Below are 10,723 nucleotides of genomic sequence, written 5' to 3' on the forward strand. Positions count from 1 at the left end.
CCCCCCCCCCCCCCCCCCCCCCCCGTCTCTGCGAGGATGCTTGTCACTGGTTCCGGGCCCACCCAGATGACCCAGAGAGTGTGATCTGGAGACTTATTAATCCATCTGCAAAGCCCCCTTTTCCAAATAAGGTCACATTCCCGCTTCTGGAGGTTAGGACGTGGACACATCTTTTGGGGTGCCACCATTGAACCCACGGCAGACCCTCCCTGGGAAAGGGAGGGGGACGGCCCATCTGCTTCCCTTGCTTCCTGGGTACCCCCTTCCGACCCCCAAGCTCCGAATCTGGGCCTGGGCTCTGGGGTATGGCAGGCCCACCTGTGGGAGTGAAGGACGTTCCTGGCGGTTAGAGCTGGGGTTTCTGTGTCTTCTGGGAGGGGATGTGGCCTGGGAGCCCCTCACAGCTCATCATCACAGAGCCCATTGTTCTGTCACAGCCCAGAATGGAACCCTGGGGCCTGCTGGCTCAGGCCGTCAGTGCCCCGGGGGAGCTGCTGGCAGGAGGGATGCCTGTACAACTGAGAAGTGGTCTCCAGCTCCAGCCAGGCCCAGCGAGGGCCAGGGCCAGGGCCGCCAGGGCAGCTGGGGAGGAGCCCCTGAGGGAAGCCCTGAAGGCATCCGCCAGAGACCTGGAGTCTTTGAGGGGGTCTGTATGGGACCCTGAGCTTGTGAGGAAGGATCCCAGGAGGAGAGCCATGCGGGGACCTGTGAGGGGAGCCCGAAGGACACCCTGGAAGGGCTCCTGGCGGGGCTCCCTGAGGCTGGTGGCCAGGAGCTCCTGGCGGGGAGCCATGCAGGGAGCCTTGCGAGCTGCCCTGGGGGGCGCCGTGAAGGTGGGTGTGCTGGTCCTGGGGTCCCCGAGCTTCACGGGTTCCTTGTAAACAGGATTGGCTTCCTTGAGAAACATTCCTGTTGTTCTTACAAGCTGATGGTACAGTGTGATAAGTGCTCTGGGTGCTCCAGTGTGTCTTGGAGGAAGGGGAACGGCCCTTGCATTGGAGCCCGAGGCTGGTGCACAGCGCCCTCTGCCGGCGCCTGACACCCCCACCCCCCCCCCACCCCCCACCCCCCCACCCCCCCCACCCCCCCGCCAGCGCCGTGTGGGGGCAGCTGTGCTGGGGGCCCAGACCTTCCACCGCCGGGTCTCTGTGTCTCAGACCCCAGGTACCTGAGACGGGCTCAGCAGGGTTTTTTTTATTTTTTTTTAAGATTTTATTCATTTATTTATTTGAGAGAGAGAAAAAGAGTGCATGAGTGTGCGAGCAGGGGGAGTTGCAGAGGGAGAGGGAAAGAATCTCAAGCTGACTCCCTACTGAGCGCACAGCTGGACTTGGGGCTCGATCCCACGACCCTGAGATCATGACATGAACTGAAACCAAGAGTTGGGTGCACAACCGAATGACCCACCCAGGTGCCCCTCGTCAGGAATTCTTTTAACAGCAGCTTCGTTGAAATATTCCTGTACCATCAAACTTTAAAGTATACAGTTTGGTTTTAGTACATTCACAGAGGTGTGCAACCTTCACCTCTGTTTTAACTCTAAAACATTCTGTCGGCCTGAAAAGGAAACCCCGGCCCAGCAGCCATCATCCCCTCCCCAACCCCCAGCCCCCGCGAGCCCCCTTCCCGTCCGTGGACGAGCCTGTTCTGGACGTGTCACACACGTGGACTCACACGCCGTGGGGCTTTCTGTGTCTGGTTCCCTCCCTGAGCGTCAGGGGCTCGGGGTCGTCCCCGGGGCGGCCACGTAGCCTTCCTGTCAGCTTGTCAGCCAGGGGACATCTGGGCCGTGTCCGCCCAGGTGACTGGGACTCCTGGCGCTGTGATCCCCCAGCGGTTTGTTGTTTTGAGCCCACACATGGACTTGGAGCTCGGGCTGAGGACACGGGTGACCAGGAGGCCTGGCTGGGGCGGATGTCCGGGCAGGGTGCCGGGCCGCGGCTGATCACCCGCTCTGGCCCAGGAGGTGCGGGAGACGCGGCGGCGGCACGAGCGTCGCCTGGTGGAGGTGGACAGCAGCCGGCAGCAGGAGTACGACTTCAAGATGGCCCAGGCGCTGGAGGAGCTGCGCAGCCAGCATGACGAGCAAGTGCGGCTGTACAAGCTGGAGCTGGAGCAGACCTACCAGGCCAAGGTGCCAGCCGGCGGGGGCGGGGGGAGGGCTCCCCGCCCGCCCGCCGGCCCCTCACATGCCAGCCCGTGTCCCTGCAGCTGGACAGCGCCAAGCTGAGCTCCGACCAGAACGATAAGGCCGCCAGCGCCGCCCGGGAGGAGCTGAAGGAAGCCCGCATGCGCCTCGAGTCCCTCAGCTACCAGCTCTCTGGCCTCCAGAAGCAGGTGACTCCTGAGGGCCTGGCCTCTCGGTGTGGTCAGTGCGGGTGACGTGGCATCCCGGGGGCCGTTGGGTCACCGACCACCAGAGCCCTTGCGCTCTGGGGCCTGGGCTCTGCCCGCGGCCCACCCCGGCGGGGCCTCTTGGCCGCCGTCGGTGCCCGCCCGCACACGCAGGAGGCGGGGCCCGCGGCCGGTGGGCTTCTCTGCGTGAGCCGCAGAGGCCGCCCTGACCTGGCCGCCCGGACTCCCCCGCCGCCCGCCAGGCCAGTGCGGCAGAGGACCGGATTCGCGAGCTGGAGGAGACCATGGCTGGGGAGCGGGACAAGTTCCGCAAGATGCTGGACGCCAAGGAGCAGGAGATGACCGAAATGCGGGACGTGATGCAGCAGCAGCTGGCCGAGTACCAGGAGCTGCTCGACGTCAAGCTGGCCCTGGACATGGAGATTAGCGCCTACCGCAAGCTCTTGGAGGGCGAGGAGGAGAGGTGGGGGTGGTCTCGGGAGAGGAGGGCAAGGGGGCGGGGCGGGGGAGGAGCTCTGGGGCTGGGATGGGGGACGGCCGGGGAGAGGAGCAGGGGGTGGGGCCGGGGAAGGGGAGGGGTGGGGGCCGGGTGGGGCCGGGCGAGGCGGAGGGGAGGTGAGCGAGCCGTCCGGACCTCTGTCCCGCCCCGCAGGCTGAAGTTGACCCCCAGCCCGTCCTCGCGGATCACTGTGTCGCGGGCCACGTCGAGCAGCAGCAGCAGCAGCGTGTCTACGGCCGGGCGCTCGGGCCGCAGCAAGCGCAAGCGGCTGGAGGCGGAGGAGTCGCCGGGCCCGGGCTCCAGCGGCATCGGCTCGGGCGGCAGCAGCAGCAGCAGCAGCACGAGCTTCCACCTGGCGCAGCAGGCGTCGGCCTCGGGCGGCGTCAGCATCGAGGAGATCGACCTGGAGGGCAGGTTTGTGCAGCTGAAGAACAGCTCGGACAAGGTGAGGGGCTCCCACGCCGGGCGGGGCAGGAGCCGGGGAGGGTCCTCCCGGAGCTGGGCGTCAGGCGCCGTGTCCCCTGCGCCAGGACCAGTCTCTGGGGAACTGGAGGATCAAGAGGCAGGTGTTGGAAGGGGAGGAGATCGCCTACAAGTTCACGCCCAAGTACGTGCTGCGTGCCGGCCAGACCGTCACGGTAGGTGGTCGCCCACCGGGGCCTGGGCCGAGAGTGGCCACTGGTGGGAGGGGGAGGTGGCAGTAGCAACAGGAGACCGATGTGAGTGGTGGCTGCAAGGAGCGGAGTCCTTGAGAAGCAGGCAGTGACTTGGGGGGTCGGGGACAGTGGTCCAGTGACTTGGCTCTGAGAACAGCTGCGTTCTGTCACGGGTCACCTGTATGCCAGCGCTGTGCCCTTGGACCCTCCCTGGAGCCCTTTGGAGCCCCGTGGTGACCTGTCCACATCCCGTGGTGCAGGAGGGTCCGGGCCGTCTGGGCTGGCGGCCACTGGCAGACAGAAGAGTTCCAGGCATGGCCCCCTGGAGGCCGATGGGCTGCTGGTCTCCGTTCAGCCTGCGTTTGCTGACATGAGAGCTCTTGGCCACTGGACCTCAGTGTCTTCTGTACCCTGGCAACTGTCCTCCGTCAGCGGGACCCAGGGGGCAGGGGCCAGGAACTGGCTGCTGGCACGTGGTCCTGGGCCCGGAGCCAGCATTGATGGGGAGGTCCTCCCGTGTCCCCAGGTGTGGGCAGCTGGTGCAGGAGTGGCCCACAGCCCCCCCTCGACACTCGTGTGGAAAAGCCAGAACAGCTGGGGCACGGGCGAGAGCTTCCGGACCATCCTGCTCAATGCTGACGGGGAGGTGGGTGCTTGTGCCTCGCTGGGGGCCCCCTGCCATCCTGGCCCTGGGGTCTCCCCCCGACCACACTTCAGGCCCAGGGGGCACGTGACCCTGGGTTCGGGATGTGGCTCTTGCTGGGCAGAGGCTGGGCAGGAGCACCCTGGCCCGGCCGCCGCCGTGATGGGCTGGGCCCCCACGACCCGAGGGGCCAAGCGTCCATGGCCCTTGTCCCGTGCAGGAGGTGGCCACGAGAACCGTGAAGCGGTCGTCGGTGGTGCGGGAGGCGGAGAACGGGGAGGAGGCAGAAGAGGAGCCGGCGGAATTCGGCGAGGAGGATCTTTTCCATCAACAGGTAGCGGCCCAAGGCAGCCCACGGGGACACACACCCGGACATGCACCCCACCGTCCGGATGCACCTGTGCACGCTGGCCGGATCCCCAGGGCCGTGCTGCCTGCCGTGAGCACATCTGGCCGTGGCCGGTGCTCAGTACCGCCTAGCCCCTCCCCCCAAGGCTGCACATCCCCCCAGAGATGGCCTGTGGGGGGGGATACCCTTGCCTCCTGGCTCTCGCCCCTGTGTGGACGTCAGGGTTCTGGCACGGGGGCCCCAGGAGTGGGGTGTTGAGCCCCGAGCACCTCCAGGCGGCTCCGGTGTAGCCTCGAGGGTCCTCAGTGAACAGGCTCTGCCGCCTCCATTCCTCCCGCCTGGGATCCTGGGGCTTTAGTAATGGTTTTGGGGGGGAGGGCTCCTGAGGCCCGGGGGCCATGCCGCAGCCCCGAGCTGGTTCTGGGGGGCACGCAGGCCCTGGTCCGGTCCCTCCCTGGCAGGGGTCGGGGGACCTGCCTGGCCGGGTGGGCATGTACGGGCCTCTTAGGTTGCCGGCCTTTCTTTCCAGGGGGACCCGAGGACCACCTCGAGAGGCTGCCGCGTGATGTGAACGGAACGTGCCTCATCACCTGTCTTTACCCAGAGCCACTGAAAACTATTTTTATATCATTGGCTGTCTTTAGTCCTTGATACATTTCTAGAGAATTTTTAAGCATACTGCCAGAACGTGGGGGTGGTCCCTGAGATCTTTTCCATGTTGGTGGGCTTCCTCGGACCCTTCCTTCATTGCCACTGGCCAGACATTTTTTTTTTTTTTTTTTTTTGGTGCCCCATTTCACCATTTGGTTGAATTCAAGGTCGAGGAACCTAATGGCTGACCGGGGCTGGGCGTGGAGGCTGGAAGGCCGGGCCGGGCTCTGCCTCCACCACAGACTGGGGCCGGGGCTCGCCTCCGGGAGCCGCCCTGCGGGCCTTGAGTGGACGGAGAGCAGGACTGCCTAGGAGCTCAGTCGTTTTATGAAGCTCCCTAAAAACCAAATCCAGAATCCAGGTTCTGACCTGGGGGTGGGGGGTGGGCACATCCCTGCGGAATTTTGGTGGCCCAGGCGCAGGTGTTGGGGGCCAGGGTGCAGCTTTTGGCTGCCCGGTCTGGGCTCCGAGGTTCTGGTGTAAGTCCTTTCTGTGGTGATGGTGTGTGGCCGCAGGCCACGTTTCCATGCACATATTGGGGTGCTCTGCAGTGGGCCCCCTTTTCCCTTCCTGGCTGTCTGGCCCTTGAGGTTCTGGAGCTTTCTATAGTCGAGTTCCTAAGCTTGCAGGACCGATGGGGCAGGAGAGAGATGGAAACCCAGGGAGCAAGGACAGTTCTGTTTGGAGACTTGTCACCAGGTAAACGGCCAGAGGACGGGTGGAAGGGGAAGTGGGCCACTTTGGAAGCAAGTGCCCGGGTTTCAGAGCCGGTCCCCGGGGAACAGCTACTTCCTGCCCTCCCTCCGTGAGGAGAGTGACTTCAGGGTGAGCCACTGGACCGCCCACACCCCGTTTGCCCACTCTGTGCCTTGTGCATGGGGCTGAGTCCCAACCCCACCGTCTCCTGTATGTTCTTGTGCGTGCCACTGTCCTAGCTCTTTCTCAGACGCCGGTGCTGGCTGATTCCACAGGGCGGCCCCACGTGCCCCCGTCCAGCGCCTGGCCGCCCGGCCACTGCATCGCTTACCCTTTATACCCCCTCCCACACAGATACACAGAAGTTATTTTTTTAATGGATATTTATTTTTTTACATTGGTCAGTACTCAGATTGCCGGATCCCACTTCGGGCCTCATGCCAGCCTCATTGGGACAGCCCCCCAAAGAGCTGGAGTTGAGGGGGGCTATCTCGGTGACCTCTGAGGCCCCAGACGGCAAATTCCTTCAGAAAGCGCAGCTCAAGTCTTAAAGACGTCATACTGAGCCATGAGGCACGGCGCCCCCAGAAGGCAGCCCGTTTACAAAGCAGCCCGAGTGCCGACCCTTCACAGCTTGCCCTAGGCCGGTAGCAGCGCGCCTGCCTCCCACCCTGGGCGGTCCACCGTCTCACTTTCCTTGGAAACTGCTTGTGGCCGGAGGGTCGGAGGCTTCTGCTGCATCGAGAATCTGCCCGCAGCCCCTTGCTTTAGGTCTAGTTATTTCCATGGCCACCCGAGTCCCCCGGCCATGAACTCGGTTCTCCTCGTGGACGGAAAGGTCTCACCGCTATTCCCCGCGTTTCTGGTGGGCCCTGGGGAGCTCGCCCCGCCTGGCGATGCGCCAGCCCTGCCCTGCGCACGACCTTTCCCAGGAGGGCCGCCGGCTGTGCATCCCCCGCGCCCACATCTCGGGAACCAGGCGCACAGCGCGGGCCTCGAGTGCAGAGGCTGAGGCATCGGGAGGGTGGGCTGGGGTCCTCCGGACAGTGTGCCCTGGCCTCGACCACATCCTGCTGTGTGCCCTGGGAGTCTGGGTGGACGGGGCTCATGGCCACCCTTGTGCCCGGCAGGGCCCCCAGATGCATGGGTGGGGCTTGCTCCTGGCGGCTGGTGGCTGTGCTCTCCAAGCCGGTGGCCCTGGCCTGGGGGAGGACGGGGCGCTGGTGCCGCAGGTGGGTGAGGGGTGTTGGTAAGGAAGTGTTGGGAGATCCGGAGTGGAACGCCATGTTACAGCGTCAACGTCGGCCTGGGAAACAGTTCGTAGTTGTCACACATTTTTAGCTTTAAGCCGCTTTAAAGGACGCGGAGACGGTTCCCCTGCCCTGGCCAATGGTGGTCCGGCGGCCCTCGGGGTGCGGTCTGGCCCCCGCGACCCCGGGGCGCGCCCCCGCCGGAGCACCAGCACACCCTGCCGCGGGGCCGCCGAGCGCCGGGCCGGGCTGCAGGGCAGGGAGCTGGGGGCGGCGTCCACGAACTTGCATGCCAAACGTGTGGTCTCTTTTTCTCCAATGATTTGTAATATGCATTTTATGACTGGAAACTTTTTGTACAACACTCCAATAAACATTTTGGTTTTAAAGTGCTGCCCCCGAGTCCACTATGACACAGCTGCCCCCGCCCAGCAAGAGGAGAGCCGGGGACCCCCGCTGGTTTGCCCGAGCCTCCCGTGTGCGCCCGAGCATTCGGTCACGTGACGCGCCTCCCGTCCCGCACGCATGCGCGGCGCGACGCGCAAGGCGAGTTGGGGACGACCTCTCGGCGGCCCCGGTACCTCCCACCCGTCGGCGCCCTGTCGGAGCCACTCGCGGCCGGCGCGGAAGCCGGTCTCTGCCCGCGCTTGCGCGCAAGGGGGTGCACGGCCTTGTGGGAGCTGTAGTCCGACCCGGCTCCGTTCCCAGCACGCCCGGACTCCATTTCCCGTGGTGCCCTGGGCGGCCGACTTCCGGCGTGGGTACGGGTCGGCGCACGCGGTCTCGGTTCGGTTGACTTTGCGGAGCCATGGAGGGTGGCTTCGGCTCGGATTTCGGGAGCTCCGGCGGCGGCAAGCTGGACCCGGGGCTCATCATGGAGCAGGTGAAGGTGCAGATCGCCGTGGCTAACGCGCAGGAGCTGCTGCAGGTCCGGGGGTGGGCCGGGGCGGGCGCTGAGGGCGGTGGGGTCCACTGGGGGCGGGTGTCGCGGCTGAGCTCGCGTGTCCCCACAGAGGATGACGGACAAGTGCTTCCGGAAGTGCATCGGGAAGCCGGGGGGCTCCCTGGACAACTCGGAACAGGTGAGACTGCCGGGGCCGCGGGGAGGCACCTGCGCGTGCGCGGACCAGCGGGGCGTCGCGGTGGGACCCCTGCGCGTGCGCAGCCGGTCGTCCCGGGGTGGGCGCGCCGGCCGGGGCCGGAGCTGAGCCTCGCGTTTTCCCCGCCTGCAGAAGTGCATCGCCATGTGCATGGACCGCTACATGGATGCCTGGAACACCGTGTCCCGCGCCTACAACTCACGGCTGCAGCGGGAACGAGCCAACATGTGACCCCGCCGCGCCCGGCCCCCACCCCCCATTCTATTTCCATAAATGCCCTCTGCGAAGCGGGGGCCCGCTAGTGCATCCTGCCTGCCCGTGCTTCTGAGGAGGAGACCGGCGCCGCGACGCAGGCCGTTGCTCCCCTCCCGCCTGCCAGCGAGCGCAGCGTGGGTCTCGGGGGCCCTGGGACCTCGCCCAGTGCCGGCAGCCCGGCGGCACGTCCCCTGGTGTGCACCAGCTCACCTCGTGCCTTGGGCGGAGAATCCGCATTTGGACCTGGGGTGCGGTCAGGCCCCCCCTGAGCTGTGACCTCCTGACGGTGGGCGCCCAATAAATGAGGGAAGGGCGGAGAGAACCCGGTCGCTCTTCCCTGGAGGGCGTCTCAGTGGGAGGTGGTAGCGCGTGTTCCCGGTGCCCCGCCCGGACTGAGCCGCCCCCACCGCCTGTGTGGCTCGGCTTCCGCGATGACCGCGAACAGGTTGCTTGCACAAAGGGGACCTTGGAAGAGGAGGCTGGCCAGCCCCCTCCCCAGCTGTGGCACGGAAGCCTAGGAGGGTGGTCCTCGCTTCCCCGCCCCCGCACCCTTCCTCCCACCCCTGGGCCGGGCTGTGACGCGGAGGTGCTGAGCCAGCAGGCTAGGGACGAGGGACTGTTTATTCCAACAAAATACGCAGTAAGACTGCACCCGATTAGCCGCAGCCCCTCACCTCCCGCCCGCGCCCCAGCCGCCGCCTCCACGGGCAGAGGGGCCGGCCGCTTCCTGGTGCTTTCACCTCTCTTGTCCCAGGCGTGGGCAGCCACGGCCGGTCACTCCTGGATGTTCTGCCCGATCCAGCCTCTCACGGCCGCCACCCGAGTATAGACACCCGGGAAGTGGGGCCGTCCGCAGCCGTAACCCCAGCTGGTGACCCCAGTTAGCACCCACCGGCCAGAGGGCTCCCTGCAGGCCAGGGGTCCCCCAGCGTCACCCTGGGGAGGAGAGAGAGGAAAGGCCTTAGAGCAGGCCAGTACCTCCCCCACAGCAGCCTTTGGGCCCGGGCCACTTTCCACGGAAGCCTCCTGGTTCCTGGGAAATGGGTTGTGTTAGGACCACCCGCTCCTTCGGCTGGCAGACGTTTATGGACACTGGGCATTGGCCCCGGCAGAACGGGACCTCGCGCTGCCTCGCTGCCCAGCCTTCCGTCCTTCCTCGGCAGGGCCCAGGGGCTAGATGCCCAATAAACAGTGGTGGAGTGAGAATTCGAGGCCGTGATCAGTGCCCTGCTTGGCGGGCTGGAGAAGTGGGCGCCGGAGGGGGGCACCTGGCCGGTAGGTCTCGCGGCGATGAGCACTTGGCCCCGCGACCCCCGCCCTCCGCGGGTGCGGCTCGGGCCCCGCGGAGCGCCCGCTTCCGCCGCCAAGTGCGCTCACCGAGCAGCTGTCCACGCCGCCCTGCGGGAAGCCGGCGCACAGCATGCGGCTGCTGATCTGCACCGGGTAGAAGCGGCGGCACGTCTGCTCGCTGAGGAGGCGCACTGCCGCCTTCTGCAGCTGCCGCGCCATCGAGCCTGCGGGCGAGACGGAGCCGGGTGGGCCCGGGGCGCGCCCGACGCGGCCGGGGGCAAGGGGTGTGGGGGAGGCCCCGCCTACCTCCCTCGCGCACCGAGCCCCAGCCGGTGATGACGCAGCGCGCGCCGTCAGGGGGCCGCGGCGTGGGCTCGGGCAGGCAGATGGGCAGCACCAGGCGGCTGCGGCGCACGGGCCCCGCCAGCTCGAGCAGCGCCACGTCGTAGTCCAGCGTGTAGGGGTTGTAGAAGGGGTGCTTGTAGATGCGCGCCACGCGCTCCAGCTGCCCCTCGGCGCCGCTTAGGAACGGCGTGCCCAGGAAGGCCGCCCACTGCTTGGGGTCCCCGTAGCTGCGGGGCGCGCGGGGACAGGCGTCGGCCCGAGTCGCTGCGCCCCGCCCCCGCCCGCTTGCTCATCTGGGGTCGTCCTTCCTCCTAGGACGGCGGAGGGTGCGGGGGTCCCGCCCGCTCCCACGCACTGACGTCACCCCACAAGCTAATCCTGTGGCCGGCGGGGGCCGGGCCCTACCTGCCCGCCCCTCTGACCCTGACCCAGGAGGTGCACAGTGCGCCCCTCAGCTGGCCGTTCTCCTGGAGGACAGGGCCCCTAACCCGGTCCACCCTACTGAGCGCCCCGCCAGGAAGGGGACTGGCCACTTTGGGTCTGGTACCAAGTCCCAGTGGGGTGAGCCAGGGATGAGAGGTCCCCTCGGTTCCCCGGAGGCTCCTCCCACCCCCCCCCCCGCCCCGCCCGGCGC

General features: G+C 66.6%; 3 protein-coding genes across 6 annotated transcripts in view; 2 read left to right on the forward strand and 1 right to left on the reverse strand.

Annotated features, from left to right (window-relative positions):
- The window catches only part of LMNB2 (lamin B2), an 18,965-nt gene extending 13,833 nt beyond the window's left edge, over positions 1 to 5,132 (forward strand). For both annotated transcript variants that reach the window (XM_040629698.1, XM_040629699.1), the window contains 8 exons: positions 1,964 to 2,134; positions 2,212 to 2,337; positions 2,598 to 2,818; positions 3,008 to 3,299; positions 3,385 to 3,492; positions 4,037 to 4,156; positions 4,374 to 4,487; positions 5,032 to 5,132. In XM_040629698.1, the coding sequence (XP_040485632.1) occupies positions 1,964 to 2,134; positions 2,212 to 2,337; positions 2,598 to 2,818; positions 3,008 to 3,299; positions 3,385 to 3,492; positions 4,037 to 4,156; positions 4,374 to 4,487; positions 5,032 to 5,073 (1,194 nt within the window). In that variant the 3' untranslated portion in view covers positions 5,074 to 5,132. The remainder of the gene's footprint in view (positions 1 to 1,963; positions 2,135 to 2,211; positions 2,338 to 2,597; positions 2,819 to 3,007; positions 3,300 to 3,384; positions 3,493 to 4,036; positions 4,157 to 4,373; positions 4,488 to 5,031) is intronic.
- A 2,685-nt stretch (positions 5,133 to 7,817) lies between these two features.
- Positions 7,818 to 8,776, forward strand: TIMM13 (translocase of inner mitochondrial membrane 13). 3 transcript variants are annotated; one of them, XM_040629771.1, is made up of 3 exons: positions 7,818 to 7,988; positions 8,113 to 8,181; positions 8,332 to 8,776. In XM_040629771.1, exons 1-3 carry the CDS (start codon positions 7,908 to 7,910, stop codon positions 8,428 to 8,430), a joined length of 249 nt encoding a protein of 82 aa, XP_040485705.1. In that variant the 5' UTR covers positions 7,818 to 7,907; the 3' UTR covers positions 8,431 to 8,776. The 3 variants fall into 3 exon arrangements, with proteins under 3 accessions (XP_040485705.1, XP_040485706.1, XP_040485704.1); XM_040629772.1 differs by having other exon boundaries at positions 7,819 to 7,982; XM_040629770.1 differs by having other exon boundaries at positions 7,824 to 8,027.
- TMPRSS9 (transmembrane serine protease 9) overlaps positions 8,444 to 10,723 on the reverse strand; it is a 31,483-nt gene continuing 29,203 nt past the window's right edge. Inside the window, exons 15-17 of the mRNA XM_040629678.1 lie at positions 10,051 to 10,316; positions 9,832 to 9,968; positions 8,444 to 9,390 (exon numbers count right to left, since the gene is read on the reverse strand). Coding sequence (XP_040485612.1) covers positions 9,229 to 9,390; positions 9,832 to 9,968; positions 10,051 to 10,316 — 565 coding nt within the window. The 3' untranslated portion in view covers positions 8,444 to 9,228. The remainder of the gene's footprint in view (positions 9,391 to 9,831; positions 9,969 to 10,050; positions 10,317 to 10,723) is intronic.

Source organism: Ursus maritimus, unplaced genomic scaffold, assembly GCF_017311325.1.
Source record: "Ursus maritimus isolate PB19 unplaced genomic scaffold, ASM1731132v1 scaffold_14, whole genome shotgun sequence".
NCBI lineage: Eukaryota > Metazoa > Chordata > Mammalia > Carnivora > Ursidae > Ursus > Ursus maritimus.